This window comes from Nerophis ophidion, linkage group LG21, assembly GCF_033978795.1.
Source record: "Nerophis ophidion isolate RoL-2023_Sa linkage group LG21, RoL_Noph_v1.0, whole genome shotgun sequence".
Lineage (NCBI taxonomy): Eukaryota > Metazoa > Chordata > Actinopteri > Syngnathiformes > Syngnathidae > Nerophis > Nerophis ophidion.
The window spans coordinates 43,397,720-43,423,725 of record NC_084631.1 but is presented as its reverse complement, the minus strand read 5'-3'; the positions used below and the strand labels follow the sequence as shown (position 1 = coordinate 43,423,725).

Genomic DNA, 26,006 nt, shown 5'->3' with positions numbered 1-26,006 from the left:
TTCATATAAATTCTCTTTTGCAGTCTGATTACAATAAGATGCTGGAACTGAAAAATGAATACAACTCTCTTCTTCTTCATGGGGAAGTATCTAAACTCCTGCTGAAAAATAAACAAAAACATTTTGAAATATCCGATAAACCACAAAAACTTCTATCTAGACAGCTCAAAGGAGATCAAGCCAAAGCTGCTATTCACAAAATATGCTCAAAAACAGGTGAAACATGTACAGATCTAAAGGATATCAATAATGTCTTCAAAGACTTTTATTCAGAATTATATCAATCTAATTCAGCTATATCGGTTAATGATTTCAATGATTTTTTTACCACATTAAACTTACCTCAACTGAGTCCAAATCATCAGAATTCTTTAGACAACACTATTTCAACTGAAGAACTGCAAAAAGCACTGAAATCTTTCTCCTTGAATAAAAGCCCTGGTCCAGATGGATTTGGTGCGGAGTTTTATCAAGCTTTCAGTGAAATACTATCCCCTATAATACTTAGAATGTTAAATGATTCTTTTGTGAACAACAAACTTCCAAGTTCTTTGTATGAAGCCCATATATGTATAATACCAAAAAAGGGAAAAAATCCACTTGATCCAGCCAATTATAGACCTATCTCCCTGCTCAATTTAGACCATAAGATTCTAACTAAGGTACTCGCAACCACATAACAGAAATGATTCATCCAGATCAGGTGGGTTTCATCCCGGACAGACCTTCTTTTGGCAATGTACGGAGATTACTGAACGTATTGTACTCTGACTGCACAGGAAACAAAAAGGCTGCCGTCCTGACTCTGGATGCTCATAAAGCTTTTGATTCAATTGAGTGGGCTTATCTTTTTCATGTTCCCAAATTATTTGGATTGGGAGAACATTTCATAAAATGGGTTCAAATCATTTATTCTGCACCAAAATCATATGTCATAACTAATAATGTAATATCGGATAGTTTTGAATTACACCGCGGAGTGAGACAGGGTGACTGCCTTTCGCCCTTACTCTTCAATTTGGCCCTCGAACCACTGGCTATTGGTTTAAGAATGAAGTCTAATATTAAAGGATTTTCAGTGGGCTCATCAGAGAGTCTCATCTCACTTTATGCAGATGATGTACTTGTTACACTTACTGAGCCAGAAGTTGCACTACCACTTCTTTTAGAATATGTAGACTCTTTTGGTAGAATATCTGGTTATAAAATAAACTGGTCCAAAAGTGAGCTTATGTTCCTAGGAGATCATGTTGAGATCAGTCAAAATCCAGTTAAAGTCGCAGAAAATTACATATCCTATCTTGGCTTAAAAATATCTCAAAATGATGAATCATTACTAAAGTTGAACTTTATTGAAGCCTTTGAGAGACTGAAAGTGTGTATTGAGTATTGGAAGACCCTACCTCTCTCTATGTTAGGCAAGGTGAATGCTATCAAAATGATCACCTTGCCAAAATGTATTTATATTTTTCAAAATTGACCAATTGTAATTCCTGTAGATTTTTTCCAAAAACTTGCATCTTTAGTTCTAGATTTTGTGTGGGGATGTAAAAAACGCAGAATATCCAAAAAGGACTTATTTAGATCTACAGAGGAAGGGGGACTGGATCTTCCAATGTTCAAAAATTATTATTGGGCATCAAATCTGAACGCATTGACCTATTGGAAGATGGGGTCCCCAAATAATGAATCTCTTATATGCATGTTCTCCCCGTGAATGCGTGGGTTCCCTCCGGGTACTCCGGCTTCCTCCCACTTCCAAAGACATGCACCTGGGGATAGGTTGATTGGCAACACTAAATTGACCCTAGTGTGTGAATGTGAGTGTGAATGTTGTCTGTCTATCTGTGTTGGCCCTGCGATGAGGTGGCGACTTGTCCAGGGTGTACCCTGCCTTCCGCCCGATTGTAGCTGAGATAGGCGCCAGCGCCCCCCGCGACCCCGAAAGGGAATAAGCGGTAGAAAATGGATGGATAATTCTGCTCCCTTATGGCTGAAATTGGAACTGCAGTCATTAGTGAAACCTTATACATCATTGCTATCGCTACTTTTTACTAAACCAGTCTCTTCAATTAAATCAATACGTCATAGTGTTGTAGTACGAAATTCTATCAAAATTCTTTCTCAAATTAAAAAACAATTGAATATTTCCAATGTAACTATGTATTCACCAATATATCACAATCATGCATTTATTCCATCGATAACAGATACAACATTTTTTGACTGGTACTCAAATGGAATTAAATGCATCAAAGACATTTATGTCGAGGAAAGTCTTGTGTCATTTGAGCAATTGCGAATCAAATTTAATTTGTCCCAATTCAGTTGGTTTTGCTATTTGCAGGTAAAAACATTTATCAAAGAAAACATTTCAAAGTCTCAGCTGGTAAATGAAAAACATCCTCTTTTAGAAGTATTAAATTTACCACCCACAAGTAAAAAGTCTATCGCTAAATTTGTCAGCTGCTTCATTATGTCCATGACATCAGCAGACAGTGTTAAAAGAGCATGGGAACAGGAACTAAGAACAACAATACCCAATCAGCAATGGGAACAGACACTCTCTCAAATTCACAAGTGCTCAATTAACAGCAGACATAGGCTCATACAGTTTAAAGTGATTCATCCTTTTTACTATTCGAAGGTTTTATTACACACATTTTATCCTGATACATCTCCACTTTGTGATAAATGTAAATCTGCTGAAGGATCATTGTCTCACTCCTTTTGGGGATGTCCAATTATTCAATCATTTTGGTCCAGCATTTTCTTTTTTTACTCGGGGGTATATCAGAGACAAATTGTCCCTGATAGGGATATGATCTTATTTGGGTGGTCTTCAGAAACACAAAAGCTTCCAAAACATATTAGAAGTGTGTTGCTGCTTGGGACGGTTTTGGCCAAAAGACTCATTCTCAGAGACTGGAATAGTCTATCTGCACCCAACTTCAGGAACTGCTTAAATGAACTTGTGAATGTAATGACTCTTGAAAAAATAAGATTTATAAACTCTACAAATATGAACAAATGGGAATTAACCTGGAAACCTTTACTGACATATATTGAAGCATAACTTATAGACATTTAAAGAAAAACTAAACTGCCATCTTTTTGTAGTTGTATTCCTTTTTTATCTTTATTGTTATTATCTTTTGTACTGATTCAACACTACACTTGTTTTTCTTGTGTCACTTCTGATATGGTTTTGTCATGGTTTACTTGCTTTTTTGTTCAGTTTTTTTTGTATTGATCAAGCCCTGTAACTTTTCCTTTTTTTCCCCTCTAAGTGTGTACGGTGGACAGGCCCTCGGGAGGTGATCTTGTGAACACTTGCTGAGGATCCTTGATGCCGAGGTATGTTCATCCATTTTGCTGTGATCTGGATAGCCTGCTGATCGTGAGCCGCAGCAGGATGGATGGATATATGTATATATATATGTATGGATATATATATGTGTGTGTGTATGTGTATATATATATATATACAATATTTGGGTATATTTTCTAATAATGTCTGTAATGTAAACCTTGAGTTGTTAAAGTTCATGTGCACCTCTCTCCTCAAGTGTGTATGTGTGTGTGTGTATGAGTGGATGTGACTGTTTGTCATTTTAACTGTAAAATCAAATCAAATATATTTGCACAAAAAAAAAAGTAAGATGAAATGTTTCAAATAAGGGTGATATTTGCTTCTTTTCTGTCTGATAAGATCATTCTTCTCACTAAGCAGATTTGATGTTAGTGTTTCACTTGTTTTAAGGGTTTTGCTCCTAAATGATCTCAGTAAGATATTACAGCTTGTTGCTGAGATGTTATAGAATAGAATAAAATACAATAGAATGGACTTTATTGTCATTATATTTGCATAGAACGAGATTAAGGACTCCAACTTAAGGTGCGGTAGTGGAAACAAATATGGGCACGAGAGGTAATAAAGGAAAAACTATCAATTGAAATAAACAGACTACAATCCAATAAAAATAAGAAGCAATCCTGTACAATATACAAAACACTATAGAAATACAAAATACTGTACAATATACAGAACAAGACAAGAGTACCAAAGTAATAAATAATAATCAGTGTCGGACGTATTGCACTTGAAGGGAATAAGCGGTAGAAAATGGATGGATGGGTAGTATTGCACAGTAGGGTATTAGGGTAGGATATTGTATAGGGGTGAATTATTATTATTATTATTATTATTATTTTTATTATTATTATTATTAAGTTAGAGTTCAACATGGTGACAGCTCTGGGAAAGAAGCTGTCTCTGAGTCTGTTTGTTCTGGCTCTGATGCACCTGAAGCGCCTGCCCGATGGTAGCAGGTGGAACAGGTGGAAGCCGGGGTGTGTGCTGTCCTTGGTGATGCTTTTTGCTTTGTTGAGGTACCGGGAGTTATGTCAATCCTTCAAGGAGGGCAGGGGGCAGCCGATGATTTTTTGTGGAGACTTTATGACCCTCTGAATCGCCTGTTTGTCTGCTTCGGTGCAGCTGGCGTACCACACTCTTATGACCTATATTGAGTAAAACATGCTTGAAACTAGAATATCAACTGTTGCAAATCTGTGTCATCAGCACAAGTAGAAAACTGCTTTTTTAAAGTAAAAAATGTCTTACTTCAAGCATGAAAAAAAAAATCATGATGCCGAACGCATATCGTTACGTCAAGATAATGGCCTTAGCGTTTACTTCATGTAAGAATACTCTTCAACATATTGAGGAAAAAGGTCTCTTTTTTTCTACCAAGAAAAGTGCACTTGTTATTAGTGAGAATATACTTATTTTAAGGTATTTTTTGGTCCATAGAGGTTTGCTAATTTGACCTGTTTTGGAAAGTCTTGACAAGATAAACCTTCTTCTTTTATTGGCAGATAATATTGCTAAATACCCCTAATTTTAGTTTGTTTTTTTCTCGTTTTTGAACACTGACTTTTTGCAGTGCAGGATGTTTCCTACCAGTTTGAAGCCATGTCTGAAGGGTTCCGAGGTGGAATGTTCTGCGCTGGCCGATGGCGGCGTCGGGGGGGGGGGGGCACTGCACCGCATGCCCATGGTGACGAGGAAACAGCTGACGCAGGCAACAACGGCATAGACCAACATCTGAAGGATGACAGGTGAACATTTATTTTTACCTTGAGATCCTTTAATCAGCTATTCAGTAATTCTATATAACTCACCAAAAGTGGGAGTTGTGCCGTGCGAGCGATCTTTGGAGACGCCATGTTGGCGATGAGGATGCCCAGCGGGTTGGCTGTGGAGGAACAGCGGGCTAAAGATGATCACCTCCATGTCAAGTGTCTCCCATAAAATTGCTCATAGACACCTTGTAACTCACTTGGTCTGCCAGAGCATAAGACCATGTAGCAGGAAGGGATCAGTGTTGCCAACGTAACCACTTTCTTGCTATATTGCGTAATCAGACCTCTTTTTCCAAAAAGTGACTCATCCATTGGAAAGACTTTTGTAGACCATGAATGCATGTGACCAGCGAGTGCATCTGTGGGCCCCTCCCACATCTAAAATCACTCTAGGGATGTAACCATGAATGGTATTAATGATAACCGCGGTAAAACACCCCACAGTTAGTATTACCATTTTAAAGGGCGGTACAGCTTGGTTGGTAGAGCGGCCGTGCCAGCAACTTGAGGGTTCCAGGTTCGATCCCCGCTTGCGCCATCCTGGTCCAGTGGTTCTCAAATAATAGGACCTCTTTAAATACTTGACAGTTTGAAGCAGTTTTCAATAGAAGTAGTGAATTCAATAATTAATTAATGTTTTACAATATATATTTACATATGTAATAATATTGACCAATATTCTTGTAAATTTATAGTGAATTTAAAAGTACATTGGTTAATTGTGGAACTGTGACAACACTCATTCTAAACATGAATGTTTTGCATTTCATGTTTTTTTACAGCCATTTATGCAAAATAGTGGATTATTCCAAGGCAAACCACCGCCGCCAACAAATACACTATATTGCCAAAAGTATCTGGCCACCTGCCTTGACTCACATATGAACTTGAAGGGCCATATCATTCCTAACCCATAGCGTTCAATATGATGTGGGTCCACCTTTTGCAGCTATTACAGCTTCAACTTTTCTGGGAAGGCTGTCCACAAGGTTGCCGAGTGTCTTTATAGGAATTTTCCACCATTCTTCCAAAAGCGCATTGGGGAGGTCACACACTGATGTTGGTGGAGAAGGCCTGGCTCTCAGTCTCCATTCTAATTCATCCCAAAGGTGTTCTATTGGGTTCAGGTCAGGACTCTGTGCAGGCCAGTCAAGTTCAGCTGCATCAGACTCTGTCATCCATGCCTTTATGGCCCTTGCTTTGTGCAGTGGTGCACAATCATGTTAGGAGCGTGGAATTGTCCAAAAGGTTTTGGTATCCTGGAGTATTCAAAGTTCCTTTCACTGGAACTAAGGGGCCAAGCCCAACTCCTGAAAACCAACACCACACCGTCATTTCTCCGCTGACCCCTCTCTGTCAGTTTACATGGTCTACTAATTGGTGGCTGAGTTGATGTTGTTCCCAAACTCTTCCATTTTCTTATAATAAAGCCGACAGTTGACTTTGGAATATTTAGGAGCGAGGAAATTTCGCCACTGGATTTGTTGCAAAGGTGGCGTCCAATGACAGTTCCACGCTGGAAATCACTGAGAGCGGCCCATTCTTTCACAAATGTTTGTAAAAACAGTCTCCATGCCTAAGTGCTTGATTCTATACACCTGCGGCCGGGCCAAGTGATTAGGACACCTGATTCTCATCATTTGGATGGCTGGCCAAATACTTTTGGCAATATAGTGTAGATTGCAGTCCTGTGGGGGAAACACTTCCACATTTCTCACTCACCCATGGAGGCCATCATGTTGGCCGTGGCTCGCTGGTGATCGGGGAACCACAACGCCGCCATCTTGGTGGGCGTGAAGATGATGAGCGGCTGCGCCACCGCTGCCAGCGTCTGACCGAAAAACACCACCGTCGAAGCTTTCTTCTGCATAAGAAGTGGAAAAATTCTCTGTTTTCCCGAAATTCCGTATTACCATTTGTCATTTCAACATGTTATTACTTCAACAATTCTCCACCGATTGAGAAATTGTCCAAGACATCAATAAATTTAGATTAGATACTATATTTATTCCTCCAGGAGAGTAAATGCCTTGGCAGAAGACACCTCCTGATTAAATGTAAAACTACAAAGAGCAGACTGCCAAAGATGCCTATACCGCAGGATTTCTTATTTTTCAAATAATCATCAAATGTCGCCGTTGACATCAGTGATGCTATTCGGACCAGAAATTATATATTTAGTAAGTAGAGAGAATAAAGAAGGAGACCGGGCAACAGCTGCCCTGCCCTGCCCTGCCCTTTCCTGTAGGGAATTTTAATGTCCAGCAGATGTCAGTATTTAGTGACACAGGATCAATACAGTTTATAAATGTGTCAAAAGGCTGTGCAACGCCTCATCAACCCATCACTAACAATCACACAGGTCAGGTAATGTCAAGACTTTAATCTACACTGGACATAGGCAGTCTTCTTTACTGTCAAAGACTTCTCGACAAATCAATCAAACAGAGCCCCCAGTCAAATGACAAATTCAGTATTACTTTTCAACAGACATTTATTTAATCTTGTTGTTTGTGGTCTGGACATTTGACACAGGAATTTAACTTTTCCACACACCATCCTGAATCACGGTTTCAATCGTAGTCCATGTTAACTACCAAACCGTAACTTAAAAGGGTTGGTTGAACAAGTATAAGGACTCGCAGGTCATTGCTAATGTTGCTAATAGGCACAGTACTCATGGACTAAGTTTTGGGGAAATTCCTATTGAAATCAATGGGACATCCTTCAAAGTTCCACTTATTCCATCTTATTCCAACTGTTCCAACTTCAAAATTTTCAGACTCTTCAGGAATCGTGTGCTTGATTTCAACAATGCTAAAATAATTCCGGGATTCCAGTTCATCATCAGCATTGGGGCAATCACACGCAATTCCTTCAGGAATTGCCTCATCTAGTTTTTAATGTTTAATAAAAAATAAAAATAATGATAAAAAAAGATACAATACAACATTTCGAAGTTTTAACCTATTCAAACCATTCCACCTTCGACTCATTGCACCATTCTGGAAATTCAAACTCCCCCTTTTCCTTGTCAAAAAAAGTTGAGGATTTTCCAGAATTCCTGCTTTTCCGAAGCCCTATTTCCACCCTTTTTCTGGCGACTACTCCTTCCACATTTTTCAACGTGTTTTAACTGTTCCACCGTCGAAGCTTTTTTCTGCATAAGAAGTGGAAAAATTCTCTGTTTTCCCGAAATTCCGTATTACCATTTGTCATTTCAACATGTTATTACTTCAACAATTCTCCACCGATTGAAAAATTGTCCAAGACATCAATAAATTTAGATTAGATACTACTTTATTTATTCCTTCAGGAGAGTAAATGCCTTGGCAGAAGACACCTCCTGCCAAAGATGCCTATACCGCAGGATTTTTAATTTTTCAAATGTTGCCGTTGACATCAGTGATGCTGTTTGGAACAGAAATGATATATTTAGTAAGTAGAAAGAAAACACAAGGAGCCCGGGCAACAGCAGCGAAGGTCTGCCCATGCATGCTGTGCCCTCCGGGCAACAGCAGCGAAGGTCTGCCCGGCCGCCGGGCAGCCCATGCATGCTGTGCCCTCCGGGCAACAGCAGCGAAGGTCTGCCCGGCCGCAGACTGGCTGCGTAGTCCTTATAGCTGTTCTACCAACCTTTTTAAGTAACGGTTGGGTAGTTAACATGGGTGCCAATTGCCTCGTACCTTAGTAGCTGTTTAGCCAACCCTTTTAAGTTACGGTTTTAAGAAGTACCAAGTGTTGAAACCGTGGGTCAGAATGGTGTGTGTAAAAGCAAAATGCCTGTGTCAGTCTCCAAGCATTGGAGCGTTCGTATACAATTCCTTCAGGAATGGCCTCATTTACTTTTAAATGTTTAATAAAAAAGGAAAATAACTATAAATAAAGATACAACAATACAATGGTTCCACATTTTTTAACCTATTACACCATTTTGGAAAGTCCAGGATTTTCCAAAATTCTTGCTTCTACAAAGTCTTTGCAGCGATTACTCTTTTCAGTTTTCAACATGTTACAACTTTCAGAGTCCAAGGGTTTTGCTATTAACAGAACATTGACGGTCTACTTCACTGTTTGGGCAGCACATCAAAATCACCAGTCGATGGTAAAACCAATATCGAATGTCGCATTTTAATAGAGCATTCATCAAAAAGTTTGCTTTCACAATTTTACTATCAGGGAGACTGACAAGGGCATTTAGCTTTTCCACACACCATCTTGACTCACGGTTTCAACGATTGGTACTTGTTAAAACTGTAACTTAAAATGGTTTGCTGAACAGCTATCAAGGTTCGATGCAATAGGCGCCCATGTTAACTACCCAACCGTAACTTAAAAAGGTTGGTTGAGCAGGTATAACGACTATGCGGCCAGATTCTCAGGTGACTGGGCATTTCATTGCTACTGTTGCCCAGAGGGCACAGTATGCATGGGCTGCCTGTGCAATATCTCTATTCCTGGTTATTCTGAACGATAATTAGTGGGAGACCCGACAACACTGATGCATCGACATCTGCGTCGAGCTCAATGAACCAAACACTGTGTCGGTGTGCAGTAACAGCTAATCCTTTCGATAGCTCAGTTGATAAAGTGGAAAGCTGTATTAGCTTATGCTGAGTTCTTTAGGGCACTGGTTCAAATCCAGCTCGATGGATCACTCATTACGTTTTTACCATGAATTGATTAACGTGGAATCCGACCCCGACTTAATATAGTTGAAAAACTTATTCGGGTGTTACCATTTAGTGGTCAATTGTACAGAATATGTACTGAACTGTGCAATCTACTAATAAAAGTTTCAATCAATCAATCAATAGTGCGTAATCAGAGCGCATGTGTAAAAAAAAAAAAGAATTCCCAGTCCACAACTATCCTCATTCACAACACGTTCTCTTAGATTTCCATGTTATGATACATGTTCACATTATTTATTGACTGTATCTAAAAAGTATTTAAAAAAATATAGTATTATTTAAATGAAGATATGAAATAATCCTAAATGAATTTCAATGACTTGGTTTATATTATTGGATATACTAGGTCATAAAATCAGTGTCAGTTGAGTTGGTCCATAGATTTCCTGTAGGGAATTTTAATGTCTAGCAGATGTCAGTATTTAGTGACACAGGATCAATACAGTTTATAAATGTGTCAAAAGGCTGTGCAACGCCTCATCAACCCATCACTAACAATCACACAGGTCAGGTAATGTCAAGACTTTAATCTACACTGGACATAGGCAGTCTTCTTTACTGTCAAAGACTTTTTGACAAATCAATCAAACAGAACCCCCAGTCGAATGACAAATTCAGTATTACTTTTCAACAGACATTTATTTAATCTTGTTGTTTGTGGTCTGGACATTTGACACAGGAATTTAACTTTTCCACACACCATCCTGAATCACGGTTTCAATCGTAGTCCATGTTAACTACCAAACCGTAACTTAAAAGGGTTGGTTGAACAAGTATAAGGACTAGCAGGTCATTGCTAATATTGCTAATAGGCACAGTACCCATGGACTAAGTTTTGGGGAAATTCCTAATGAAATCAATGGGACATCCTTCAAAGTTCCACTTATTCCATCTGATTCCAACTGTTCCAATTTCAGGAGTTGTGTGCTTGATTTCAACAATGCTAAAATAATTCCGAGATTCCAGTTCATCATCAGCATTGGAGCAATCACACGCAATTCCATCAGGAATTGCCTCATCTAGTTTTTAATGTTTAATAAAAAATAAAATAACGACAAAAGATACAACATTTCGAAGTTTTAACCTATTCAAACCATTCCACCTTCGACTCATTGCACCATTCTGGAAATTCAAACTTCCCCTTTTCCTTGTCAAAAAAAGTTGAGGATTTTCCAGAATTCCTGCTTTTCCGAAGCCCTATTTCCACCCTTTTTCTGGCGACTACACCTTCCACATTTTTCAACGCGTTTTAACTTTTCCACCGTCGAAGCTTTCTTCTGCATAAGAAGTGGAAAAATTCTCTGTTTTCCCGAAATTCCGTATTACCATTTGTCATTTCAACATGTTATTACTTCAACAATTCTCCACCGATTGAAAAATTGTCCAAGACATCAATAAATTTAGATTAGATACTACTTTATTTATTCCTTCAGGAGAGTAAATGCCTTGGCAGAAGACACCTCCTGCCAAAGATGCCTATACCGCAGGATTTTTAATTTTTCAAATGATCATCAAATGTTGCCGTTGACATCATTTTTATGCACTGAAATTTTTTACACTGAATTTTTTTCAAGCTGAATTTTTTTACATTGAATTTTTTTACACAGAATTTTTTTTATGCTGAATTTTTATACCCTAAAACTTTATACACAACACTTTTATACGCCGAAATTGTTTTCACTGAATTTTTATGCACTGAAATTTTTTACACTCAATTTCTACACAGAATTTTTTTTGCACTGAATTTTTTTCACATTCGTTTTTTCACACTGATTTTTTTTTACGCTGAATTTTTATACACCAAATTTTTATACACAGAATTTTTTACGCTGAAATTTTTCACACCTAATTTTCTTTACGCTGAAATCATACACTAAATTTTTATATACTGATTTTTTTTTACATTAAATATTTATACACTGAATTTATTTACAAATACTTTTTTTACACTTAATTTTTATACATTGAATTTTTTTACACTGAATTTTTACACACTGACTTTTTATTCACTAAAATTTTTTACACTAAATTTTTATCAAGCTGAATTTTTTTACACTGAATTTTTTTTATGCTGAATTTTTACACCCTGAATTTTTATAACACAACACTTTTATACGCTGACATTTTTTTCACTGAATTTTTATGCACTGAAATTATTTACAGTCAATTTTTACACACAGAATTTTTTTTTGCACTGAATTTTTTTCACATTTATTTTTTTACACTGATTTTTTTTACGCTGAATTTTTATACACCAAAATTTTATACGCTGAAATTTTTACTATGAGTATTTATAGACAAAGCATTTTTTACGCTGAAATTTTTCACACCTAATTTTCTTTACGCAGAAATCATACACTAAATTTTTATATACTGATATTTTTTACATCAAATATTTATACACTGAATTTCTTTACAAATACTTTTTTTTTACATTGCATTTTTTTACCCTGATTTTTTACACACTGAATTTTTGTGCACTGACATTTTTACCACTGAATTGTTTTACGCTGAATTTTTTGCACTGATTTTTTTTTATGTTGAATATTTTTACACTGAATTTTTTTGACGCTACATTTTTATACTCTGAATTTTAATACACTGAATTTTTTTACACCAATTTTTTGTACTGAATTTTTTTACACTGAATTTTTATACATTGCATTTTTTTACACTGAATATATAATTCTTTGTTGATTGAGTACAAAAAAATGCAGATGATTGTGTGTGTGTTGATGTCATTACATCATGTGTCCACAGGGGGCAGTGTAGTGTTGGTCACACACGCACAGGTGTGGGGGATTACAGGTATTAGCTGGGAGTTCATGTGTTTGCTTTTGTGTTTGCTTTACAAGGGAAGAAAAAAGCTCCATCCCCCTGGAAAAGAAGGAAAGAAGGGAAGAATAATGTGGATTTATTGAGGAGAAAGAGAAGTAAATATTTGGTGGCGTTTAAGAAGTGTTTGTGTTCCACCTGCATGACAAGATGAGGACTTTTTTTAAGGCAGCACTTCCAACAAGAAGAAGATAAGGACATGTTTGAGGCAGCACTTCCAACAAGAAGAAGATGAGGACATGTTTGAGGCAGCACTTCCAACAAGAAGAAGATGAGGACATGTTTGAGGCAGCACTTCCAACAAGAAGAAGATGAGGACATGTTTGAGGCAGCACTTCCAACAAGAAGAAGATGAGGACATGTTTGAGGCAGCACTTCCAACAAGAAGAAGATGAGGACATGTTTGAGGCAGCACTTCCAACAAGAAGAAGATGAGGACTTTTTTTTAAGGCAGCACTTCCAACAAGAAGAAGATGAGGACATGTTTGAGGCAGCACTTCCAACAAGAAGAAGATGAGGACTTTTTTTAAGGCAGCACTTCCAACAAGAAGAAGATGAGGACATGTTTGAGGCAGCACTTCCAACAAGAAGAAGATGAGGACATGTTTGAGGCAGCACTTCCTACAAGAAGAAGATGAGGACTTTTTTTTAAGGCAGCACTTCCAACAAGAAGAAGATGAGGACATGTTTGAGGCAGCACTTCCAACAAGAAGAAGATGAGGACATGTTTGAGGCAGCACTTCCAACAAGAAGAAGATGAGGACATGTTTGAGGCAGCACTTCCAACAAGAAGAAGATGAGGACATGTTTGAGGCAGCACTTCCAACAAGAAGAAGATGAGGACATGTTTGAGGCAGCACTTCCAACAAGAAGAAGATGAGGACATATTTGAGGCAGCACTTCCAACAAGAAGAAGATGAGGACTTTTTTTTAAGGCAGCACTTCCAACAAGAAGAAGATGAGGACATGTTTGAGGCAGCACTTCCAACAAGAAGAAGATGAGGACTTTTTTTAAGGCAGCACTTCCAACAAGAAGAAGATGAGGACATGTTTGAGGCAGCACTTCCAACAAGAAGAAGATGAGGACATGTTTGAGGCAGCACTTCCAACAAGAAGAAGATGAGGACTTTTTTTTAAGGCAGCACTTCCAACAAGAAGAAGATGAGGACATGTTTGAGGCAGCACTTCCAACAAGAAGAAGAAGATGAGGACATGTTTGAGGCAGCACTTCCAACAAGAAGAAGATGAGGACTTTTTTTTAAGGCAGCACTTCCAACAAGAAGAAGATGAGGACTTTTTTTTAAGGCAGCACTTCCAACAAGAAGAAGATGAGGACATGTTTGAGGCAGCACTTCCAACAAGAAGAAGATGAGGACATGTTTGAGGCAGCACTTCCAACAAGAAGAAGATGAGGACATGTTTGAGGCAGCACTTCCAACAAGAAGAAGAAGATGAGGACATGTTTGAGGCAGCACTTCCAACAAGAAGAAGATGAGGACATGTTTGAGGCAGCACTTCCAACAAGAAGAAGATGAGGACATGTTTGAGGCAGCACTTCCAACAAGAAGAAGATGAGGACATGTTTGAGGCAGCACTTCCAACAAGAAGAAGATGAGGACATGTTTGAGGCAGCACTTCCAACAAGAAGAAGATGAGGACATGTTTGAGGCAGCACTTCCAACAAGAAGAAGAAGATGAGGACATGTTTGAGGCAGCACTTCCAACAAGAAGAAGGACTAGAAGTGACGTCATACCTGAGGTGAGTGCAAACTGTGAAAGAGGTGACTTGTCTTAAAGCGACAGTACACCCGTTTAAATGAGTGACATGCAATGAAAGATGTCTCGGAGACAAGAAGAAGGACAACTAGTCTTAAAGGAATAATATTCATGGCTGAAAAACTGCAAAAGAAGAGACAAAATAATCTAAATGTTGAATAAATCTGAACACATTTAAATAATGAGTTAAATGTGTCATTAATTATTGTTATTAAATAAATTGTATCATAGGAAACATTAATTTATTTAATTATGAATTACAATTTAATGATTTATTTATGTAATGATTTAAGAAATTATTGATTTAATTATTTAATGGTTGAAGTAATGATTAAATTATGGTTTTAATATTTAATGATACAAATAATGATTAATTTAATGTGATATGTATTTTCACAATTTAATTAATTATTTAATGATTTAATGGTGTAATATTTAATTTAATGATTCAAATTGTTTAATTTAATTATTTATTGATCAAATTAAGTATTGATTCAATGATGTCATATTTAATTTAATGAGTCAAATTATTTAATGATTCAAACATGCTTTAACTCTTTGATTAAATTAAAAATTGAAGCATATATCACGATTTCATTTATTTATTATGATTTGGATAATTAATCATTTAATGATTCAAGTAATGATTACATTACATTTTTACATTTAATTTAATGATCAAATAATGATTATTTTAATGCGTTATGTATTTAATTTAATTTCACAATTTAATCACTTATTTTAATGATTTAAGTAAGTATTAAATATTATTAATATTAATTATTTAAGTATCAATATTTAATTATTTAAGTATTAATATTTAATTTATGATTCAAATACTTGTTTAATGAATACTTTGATTATTTATTGATTCATTTAAGTATTGATTCAATGATCTAATATTTAATTTAGTGAATCAAATGATTTAATGATTCAAATAATTATTTATGATTGATTTAACTATTTGATTAATTTAATATAATCTAAGCTTATTTCAATGGTTCCATTATATAATTATTTTTTTAAATAATTAATAATAATTTCGCCACACCTCCTGTGTGTGTGTGTGTGTGTGTGTGTGTGTGTGTGTGTGTGTGTGTGTGTGTGTGCGTGTGTGTGTGTGACAATCATTGGTACTTTAATTTTTTTTGTGTGTTTTTTTTTTTTTCCATATAATGTGAAAGCTGTGTAATGGTTTGTGTGTTTTTGTGTGTTTTTGTGTGTGTTGCTGCATACAGATAATGAACTGTTATTATCCCAGGAGAAGGAATTAGACAAATGTGTACAATTTGTCACGATATTGTCTTCTCACAACATGAAATGCAATCATCCTAAATGTGAGGCAAAATCTGCCCAATTGGTTTCTTTTCTCTTTTTTTTAACAAATCTTTGTTTACATGCCAATAATATGCAAGATGTAATTATTTATTATATTAAAATAAATCAATTCCCCAAAATGCATAAAAAACAAAAGTAACTTAATCAAACAATATTACAAATTATATATATATATTATATTGATAAATGCATTCCTCCTATGCAAGTTTATGGATTGTCAATATTTGCAACCTGAAAATGATTATTTTTCTCATCAATCTTGCAAACTTTTCTCTTCAGAGATGCTAGTGTGTGTGTGTGTGTGTGTGTGTGTGTGTGTGTGTGTGTGTGTGTGTGTGTGTGTGTGTGTGTGTGTGTGTGTGTGTGTGTGTGTGTGTGTGTGTGTGTGTGTGTGCAGCACAAGTCAATTGGTTGTTGTGGCTGTGAGTTTATTTGTTGCTAATCAGACTAATGATCCCGCGGGTGTCTGCTTAAGTGTAAAACAACATTTAGAGTGCGAGCAGGAAGTGTGCACACATGATGCTACAGTTTGTGTGCAAGGAAGGGAGAAAAGAATGAAATAGATCATGATAATAATATTAATAATGATGCTAATAACAGCAGTAGTCATGTGTTGTTTATGCCAGGAAGTCAAATGTTGGCTCATAGAAACAGGAACTTAAACTAGGGCTCTCTAAACCTTTTTAGAAATCAAAGCATCTCAAACTTTTTCATTTTCAAAACCAATGTTTTTTATTTATTATTATTATTTTTTTTTGTAAGCTTCAAGGCTTCCCTCAAGTTTTGCCCCGAGGACCCAAAGGTGTCTCAGTCATTAAAGTGTTTTTTTAATGCTTAAATTCTTATCTAACGTTGGCTCCGTCAATATAAGGTTTTAATATTTTTGCTTTATGCCTTTTATGTTTTGTTCATGGAAGAAATATGCAATATATATATCACCTTGAGGGGAATATTTAATTAGTAATTCCTTTTACAGGAAACACACAAAAATATGCAAAATGTTCCTCCAATATATTCAAAATGGAATATTTCATTTGAATCCCAAATCATTTTAGTGAACCAGCTACAGATCATCTTCATATATATATATATATATATATATATATATATATGTGTGTATGTATGTATGTATATGTATATATATATATATATATATATATACATGTATATATATATATATATACATATACATATATATATATATATATATATGTGTGTATATATACATGTGTATATATATGCATACATATACATATACAGTATATACATATATGCATCCATATATACATATGTATGTATATATATATAGATGTATGGCTTCCACCTGCTACCATGGGGCAGGTGCATCAGAGGCAGAAGAAACAGCTTATTTCCCAGAGCTGTCACCATGTTGAACTCTAACTTATAATAATAATAATAATAAATCAGCCCTATCCAATATCCTACAATACTACCTTTCCAGTGCAATATGTCCGACAATGATTGTTATTTATTACTTGGGTACTCTTGTCTTGTTCTGTGTATTGTACAGTATTTTGTATTCCTATAAAATGTTGTATATTGTACAGGATTGCTCATTATTTTGATTGGATAGTAGTCTGTTTATTTCAATTGTTAGTTCCTCCTTTATTACCTCTTCTGCCCATATTTGTTCTCACTACTGTACCTTATGTTGGAGTCCTTCATCTCTTTATATGCAAATAAAATGACAAAGTCCATTCTATTTTATATATATATAAAATACACACATCTAAATCAACTTCAGATGTAATTATAGTTAGTTAATTATAGATTTTCATTCGATTGTATTTTTTGTCATTAAAACAACTTTTTGTTCAAGGGAAAACACACAAAATATTCCAAATGTTCCTCCATAAATATTTCTGAGTGGAATATCTGATGTTAAATAATTGTAGTCTAATATAATCAGAGGTGGGTAGTAACGCGCTACATTTACTCCGTTACATCTACTTGAGTAACTTTTGGGATCCATTGTACTTCTACCAGTAGTTTTTATGCAACATACTTTTACTTTTACTTGAGTATATTTATAGAGAAGAAAGGCTACTTTTACTCCAATCCATTTATCTACATTCAGCTCGCTACTCGCTACTTTTTTTGAATGGATCTGTTAATGTTTGTTTTGGTTTTTCCAAGTAGAATCTACACATGCCAGCGTTTCACCAATCACATGCAGTCACTGGTGACCTTGGACCAATCAAACAGAGCCAGGCGGTCACATGACCCGACTTAAACACCTTGAAAAACTTATTGGGGTGTTACCATTTAGTGCTCAATTGTACAAAATATGTACTGTACTGTGCTATCTAATAATAAAAGTCTCAATCAATGTTAATTTATTGTGGCTCATTGTGCCTTATTTTAATGTACTATTATTTAATATATATCATTGTTTTAGTTGCTTAAGAGATATTCCTGGCTCTGAATTTGCTTATTGCTATTTTTATGTTTTTGTGCATTACTTGTTGCCGTAATCATTAAACAAACAGGTTACTCATCAGTTACTCAGTACTTGAGTAGTTTTTTCACAACATACTTTTTACTTTTACTCAAGTAAATATTTGGGTGACTACTCCTTACTTTTACTTGAGTAATACATCTGTAAAGTAACAGTACTCTTACTTGAGTACAATTTCTGGCTCCTCTACCCACCTCTGGTTATTAACTACTATAGCTTTATGTTATTAATTGCAATAGCTTTTATGTTAACTACTATAGTTTTTTGTTATTAACTACTATAGTTTTTATGTTATTAACTACTATAGTTTTTATGTTAACTACTATAGATTTATGTTTACTACTATAGTTTTTATGTTAATAACTACTGTAGTTTTATGTTAACTACTATAGTTTTTATGTGATTAACTACTATAGTTTTTGTTATTAACTACTATAGTTTTTATGTTAACTACTATAGATTTATGTTTACTACTATAGTTTTTATGTTAATAACTACTGTAGTTTTATGTTAACTACTACAGTTTTGTTATTAACTACTCTAGTTGTATTAATTGTTATAGTTTTTATGTTAACTGCTATAGTTTTAACTACTAAAATTTTGTTTTCAACTACTATTGTTTTTATGTTAACTACTATAGTTTTTGTTAACTACTATAGTTTTATGTGAAATAATATAGTTTTATGTTAACTACTACAGTTTTGTTATTAACTAAAATATTTTTTGAGTTAACTCCTACAAGTTTTTATGTTTACTATAGTTTTATGTTAACTACTATCGTTTTTTGTGTTAATTACTATCGTTTTTATGTTAACTACAACAATTTTATGTTATTAACTACTATAGTTTTTATGTTAAGTACTATAGGTTTGTTATTAACTACTAGACTTTTTAAGTTAACTCCTATAGTTTTTATGTTAACTATTACATTCTTTATGTTAACTACTATCGTTTTTATGTTAACTACTATCGTTTTTATATCAACTACTATTGTATAGTTTTGTTTTGAACTACTATAGTTTTATGTTAACTATTTTACATTTTATATTAACTACTATAGTTTTTATGTTAGCTACTATAGTTTTGTTATTAACTACTAGACTTTTTAAGTTAACTCCTACAGTTTTTATGTTAACTATTACATTTTTTTTATTTTAACTACTATTGTTTTTGTTAACTACTATCGTTTTTATATCAACTACTATTGTATAGTTTTGTTTTTAACTACTATAGTTTTATGTTAACTATTATACATTTTATGTTATTAACTACTATAGCTTGACAGTATGTTATTATTTACTATAGTTTTGTTATTAACTATTAGTTTTGCTAACTATGATAGTTTTTGTTAACTACTATAGTTTTGTGTGAAATAATATAGTTTTATGTTAACTACTATAGTTTTGTTATTAACTACTAGACATTTGAAGTTAACTCCTATAGTTTTTATGTTTACTATAGTTTTATGTTAACTACTATCGTTTTTATGTTAATTACTATCGTTTCTATGTTAACTACAACAATTTTATGTTATTAACTACTATAGTTTTTATGTTAACTACTATAGTTTTGTTATTAACTACTAGACTTTTTAAGTTAACTCCTATAGTTTTTATGTTAACTATTACATTTTTTATGTTAACTACTATCGTTTTTATGTTAACTACAACAATTTTATGTTATTAACTACTATAGTTTTTATGTTAACTACTATAGTTTTTATGTTAACTACTATAGTTTTGTTATTAACTACTAGACTTTTTAAGTTAACTCCTATAGTTTTTATGTTAACAATTACATTTTTTATGTTAACTACTATCGTTTTTATGTTAACTACTATCGTTTTATATCAACTAATATTGTATAGTTTTGTTTTTAACTACTATAGTTTTATGTTAACTATTGTACATTTTATGTTATTAACTACTATAGCTTGACAGTATGTTATTAATTACTATAGTTTTGTTATTAACTATTAGTTATGCTAACTATGATAGTTTTTGTTAACTACTATAGTTTTGTGTGAAATAATAGTTTTATGTTAACTACTATAGTTTTGTTATTAACTACTAGACTTTTGAAGTTAACTCCTATAGTTTTTATGTTTACTATAGTTTTATGTTAACTACTATCGTTTCTTATGTTAATTACTATCGTTTTTATGTTAATTACAACAATTTTATGTTATTAACTACTATAGTTTTTATGTTAACTACTACAGTTTTGTTATGAAATAATCCTAAATGAAATTCAATGACTTGGTTTATATTATTGTATATACTAGGTCATAAAATCAGTGTCAGTTGAGTTGGTCCATAGATTTCCTGTAGGGAATTTTAATGTCCAGCAGATGTCAGTATTTAGTGACACAGGATCAATACAGTCTATAAATGTGTCAAAAGGCTGTGCAACGCCTCATCAACCCATCACTAACAATCACACAGGTCAGGTAATGTCAAGACTTTAATCTACACTGGACATAGGCAGTCTTCTTTACTGTCAAAGACTTTTTGACAAATCAATCAAACAGAACCCCCAGTCAAATGACAAATTCAGTATTACTTTTCAACAGACATTTATTTAATCTTGTTGTTTGTGGTCTGGACATTTGACACAGGAATTTAACTTTTCCACACACCATCCTGAATCACGGTTTCAATCGTAGTCCATGTTAACTACCAAACCGTAACTTAAAAGGGTTGGACTAAGGTTTGGGGGAAATTCCTATTGAAATCAATGGGACATCCTTCAAAGTTCCACTTATTCCATCTGATTCCAACTGTTCCAACTTCAAAATTTTCAGACTCTTCAGGAATTGTGTGCTTGATTTCAACAATGCTAAAATAATTTCGGGATTTCAGTTCATCATCAGCATTGGAGCAATCACACGCAATTCCTTCAGGAATTGCCTCATCTAGTTTTTAATGTTTAATAAAAAATAAAAAAAATAAATAATGACAATTAAAGATACAACAATACAACTTTTCGAAGTTTTAACCTATTCAAACCATTCCACCTTCGAACTTTCTTCAGCCGCACAATACTTGTGCTATAGTTGTAGGAAATGTCTCAAAACCTCTTCAGAAGTGCCGACAAAATCCAAAAAGGGCAGAAAATGCATATTTTTGGAAAACTTTTTTTCTCGAAAATGTCGTAAGGGGGGGGGGGGGCCTTACGCAAAAATTCACAAAAACGAACTTTCTTCAGTCGCACAATACTTGTGCTATAGTTGTAGGAAATGTCTCAAAACCTCTTCAGAAGTGCCGACAAAATCCAAAAAGGGCAGAAAATGCATATTTTTGGAAAACTTTTTTTCTCGAAAATGTCGTAAAGGGGCCTTACACAAAAATTCCCAAAAACGAACTTTCTTCAGCAGCACAATACTTGTTCTATAGTTGTAGGAAATGTCTCAAAACTTCTTCAGAAGTGCCGACAAAACCCAAAAAGGGCAGAAAATGCATATTTTTGGAAAACTTTATTTCACGAAAATGTCGTAAGGGGGGGGGGCCTTACGCAAAAATCCCCAAAAACGAACTTGCTTCAGTCGCACAATACTTGTGCTATAGTTGTAGGAAATGTCTCAAAACCTCTTCAGAAGTGCCGATAAAACCCAAAAAGGGCAGAAAATGCATAATTTTGGAAAAAAGAAATTCTCGAGAATGTCGTAAGGGGGGGGCCTTACGCAAAAATTCCCAAAAACGAACTTGATTCAGCCGCACAATACTTGTGCTATAGCTTTTTCTGGCGACTACTCCTTCCACATTTTTCAACGCGTTTTAACTGTTCCACCGTCGAAGCTTTCTTCTGCATAAGAAGTGGAAAAATTCTCTGTTTTCCCCGAAATTCCGTATTACAATTTGTCATTTCAACATGTTATTATTTCAATAATTCTCCACCGATTGAAAAATTGTCCAAGACATCAATAAATTTAGATTAGATACTACTTTATTTATTCTTTCAGGAGAGTAAATGCCTTGGCAGAAGACACCTCCTGCCAAAGATGCCTATACCGCAGGATTATTAATTTTTCAAATGATCATCAAATGTTGCCGTTGACATCAGTGATGCTGTTTGGAACAGAAATATTATATTTAGTAAGTAGAAAGAAAACACAAGGAGCCCGGGCAGCCCATGCATGCTGTGCCCTCCGGGCAACAGCAGCGAAGGTCTGCCCGGCCGCAGACTGGCTGCGTAGTCCTTATAGCTGTTCAACCAACCTTTTTAAGTTACGGTTGGGTAGTTAACATGGGCGCCAATTGCCTCGTACCTTAGTAGCTGTTTAGCCAACCCTTTTAAGTTGCGGTTTTAAGAAGTACCAAATGTTGAAACCGTGGGTCAGAATGGTGTGTGTAAAAGCAAAATGCCTGTGTCAGTCTCCCAGCATTGGAGCATTCGTACACAATTCCTTCAGGAATGGCCTCATTTACTTTTAAATGTTTAATAAAAAAGGAAAAGGCCTCATTTACTTTTAAATGTTTAATAAAAAAGGAAAATAACTACAAATAGCGGTACAACAATACAATGTTTCCACATTTTTTAACCTATTACACCATTTTGGAAAGTCCAGGATTTTCCAAAATTCTTGCTTCTACAAAGCCTTCTTTGCAGCGACTACTCTTTTCACAGTTTTCAACATGTTACAACTTTCAGAGTCCAAGGGTTTTGCTATCAATAGAACATTGACGGTCTACTTAGCTGTCTGGGCAGCATATTAAAATCACCAGTCGATGGTAAAACCAATATCGAATGTCACATTTTAATAGAGCATTCGTCATAAAGTTTGCTTTCACAATTTTATTATCAGGGAGACTGACACGGGCATTTAGCTTTTCCACACACCATCCTGACTCACGGTTTCAACGTTTGGTACTTGTTAAAACTGTAACTTAAAATGGTTTGCTGAACTGCTATCAAGGTTCGATGCAATCGGCGCCCATGTTAACTACCCAACCGTAACTTAAAAAGGTTGGTTGAACATCTATAACGACTATGCGGCCAGACTCCCAGGTGACTGGGCATTCCATTGCTACTGTTGCCCAGAGGGCACAGTATGCATGGGCTGCCTGTGCAATATCTCAATTCCTGGTTATTCTGAATGATAATTAGGGGGAGACCCGACAACACTGATGCATCGACAGTAAACAGTAAAAAAATGTATGATTTATTTTTTAACACTTTAATGAGTAGGACACTTTTCGATCCCCAATTATTTTAGTGTGATTTGTTTTGAAGTGTCGTTGCTCCAAAAATAATAATGAATCAAAATCCAAAATGAAGGCTTCAATTATTATATCATCTCAAATATTCCACCTCAAAAAGTTATTGAATGAAAATATTGCATATTTTCTGTTTTTTCCATTTTTTCCCTAATGTTGATCTAGAGATTTAAAACATGAATAATAATGAAAACAATACTAATAATACTGAATAATGACACATTTTTAATATATTTTTTGGACCAAAACCCTAACTGAGTGGAGGCCTAAATGTATATTTTTGATACATATATTGTATTGGTTTTTCAAATCAAAAATATGAAAATGGCCCCCGCTTGCTTTGATTTTTCAGTGGAAAAAGTTTGGACACCCCTGCCATATGGTCTCCACATCAAAGGTCCATTTCCCTACGAAGACCATGCATCCTGCCCATCAACCAATGGCCTCAGCAGCCAAGTTTGATCACTCTATGGAGGCTGTACACCCCTCCCATCCCCACACCGCTGGCCCATCACCAAATGTCCACACCTATGGTCCTTCACCCGGCGTACACAATAGCTTGCTACCTGAATCCACCTGAGAATAAAAAGGCAGCTTTCCTGGCACCAGACAGGAGAGATGCAGGCAACCCATCTATTGAGGACACTATCTGTTATCAACCACAGGCAGAAAAATCATGGACGCCATGTGATGGATGTAGGGAGGAGTTGGAAAAAATGTGGGCAGAAAAAGAAGGAATTGAAGAAGTCCTCTTGAAAATAGGTAAGTAGCATTCATGATGTCATTGTTTTGTTGACTTCAACTTGTGATTGGGCTTTGAACACATTTTCTCCTTCTGCTATTGTTTGTGCTCTTTTTTCCCTTTCAGATCCGGTCCAAGTCAGAGTACTTCAAACTCTCTGCGACTTGGTTGGAGACAAATACAGCGACGGCCCTCCTCAACAATCGGGCCAGCAAGAGCTCTTTCCTGAGAGCGGCGTATTCATATCATTGTTCCGCCTTGCTGCCATGAGACATGCTGCAGAGCCCAAATGTATGCCTTTATTTGGACCTCTTTTTTCTACAGTAGAGGAGTGTCAAAATGCTGTCCCTTTTTGACGCCCTGGAAACAAACCTGCAGGAACACCAAAGCGCATCCTTAAGCGGAAAAAAGTGGAAGGAATCCTTAGTAAGTTTTCCCAAACAGAGGGTGTTTTCAGGCCAAAATTGGGTCACAATAATGAAATAGAAGTTCAATATGAGAAATGTTGATCCCTTTTCGATTACAGCAGACTGGAAGCATAACTGAATGTTACATCATTACAATTTGTTATCCACTCAAAACTAGCGTTATGATGAGCAATATAGTCTGATGTCCATCAACTTGAAGTGTGGTTGTGTGTATTAATGGTTTTGCGTAAATGAAGGCTTTAAAGGGCAATAAAAAAGCATTAAATGAGGCATTTAAAAAAGGGAATATGATTGTAGGACATGGCGGACAGTCAATATGTCAAACGGTAAAGGAAAATGAACTTAAGAAGGTTACAGTCGTTTCTTTTTTGAACTGCATACAAGAGGTATTGTAAGGTGGGAACACGACAAAAGCACTGCTTCAATCAAGCAAAATGAAACATAAACTTTTCCATTCTTTGGTCACTGTAGGCGTGTAGTCCTTAACTGTGACACCATGTCAGGATAATGGAGAAGCTGAGCCGACACGGAGTCGTTTATTTCAATCATCTCCACTTCAACACATATGAGCTAACTTGCCTAACATTAGCAACTGTTGTGACGCAATTCCCTCAAGTGATCTACGCTAGCCTAGGATGGACAAAAGAGGCCATTTTCACAGCAGACCACAACTATTTCATTCTCTGACATTCCCACAATAAATGAATACAAGTTCCTTCAGCTGCCGGACACTTGATACATACTTGCTGTTTACTGTAAACATTTGAAACAACAGAGAGGGTGTAAATACAAGAAATGCAATATGTTTCATTGCTATAGCTTTTTTCAAATGCATTTGATTGGCATTTTTACCAATATTATTCTGTATTTTTCTCAAATGTTTAAATCCATCATCCATTTCCAAACACATGCATCATTTGCAATCCTAGTATGATGTTCATTTATTTTTCCATAAAACCTTTGAACTATTTGAAAACAAATTGTATCCTGATTAAAAATGCTTTGTGGCTGTTATAAGTCATCATTTCAGAGAATATATATATATATATATATATATATATATATATATATACTTACAGCATGTTTCAAACAGACACAACTAAATAAATGGCTAATGGGTATATTATATTGATCATCTGATGCAGAATGGGATGTTTGTTTAGAGGCTTTAAGTGCAGTTCTCCTTTAATATTTTGGATAGTCGAACCTTTTAATGAGCGATTGTCTACGGCCACGCACACAGTCAAAACACCAGATGCTACTCCACAAAAATAAATCAATAAAAATGCATTCTCCAATGAAACAGCTTTGTAATCCAATTCTAATACACTAGATAGTAACAGTTCATGTCAA

The 26,006-nt window shown here is 35.2% G+C and overlaps 1 protein-coding gene and 1 long non-coding RNA gene across 3 annotated transcripts; both read left to right on the top strand.

Annotated features, from left to right (window-relative positions):
• Window positions 1-3,169: 3,169 nt before the first annotated feature.
• LOC133540156 (uncharacterized) lies at window positions 3,170-7,086 on the top strand. 2 transcript variants are annotated; one of them, XR_009803569.1, is made up of 3 exons: window positions 3,241-3,357; window positions 4,947-5,121; window positions 5,191-7,086. It is a non-coding gene; the product is annotated as an uncharacterized LOC133540156 (long non-coding RNA). The 2 variants fall into 2 exon arrangements; XR_009803568.1 differs by lacking the exon at window positions 5,191-7,086 and having other exon boundaries at window positions 3,170-3,357; window positions 4,947-5,106.
• Window positions 7,087-13,973: 6,887 nt separating this feature from the next.
• On the top strand, window positions 13,974-25,670 carry LOC133540153 (uncharacterized). Its single transcript, XM_061882696.1, has 3 exons — window positions 13,974-14,433; window positions 23,836-24,245; window positions 24,352-25,670. The coding sequence occupies exons 1-3, from the start codon at window positions 14,369-14,371 to the stop codon at window positions 24,579-24,581; spliced, it is 705 nt and encodes a 234-aa protein (XP_061738680.1). The 5' UTR covers window positions 13,974-14,368; the 3' UTR covers window positions 24,582-25,670.
• The last annotated feature ends 336 nt before the right edge of the window (window positions 25,671-26,006 follow it).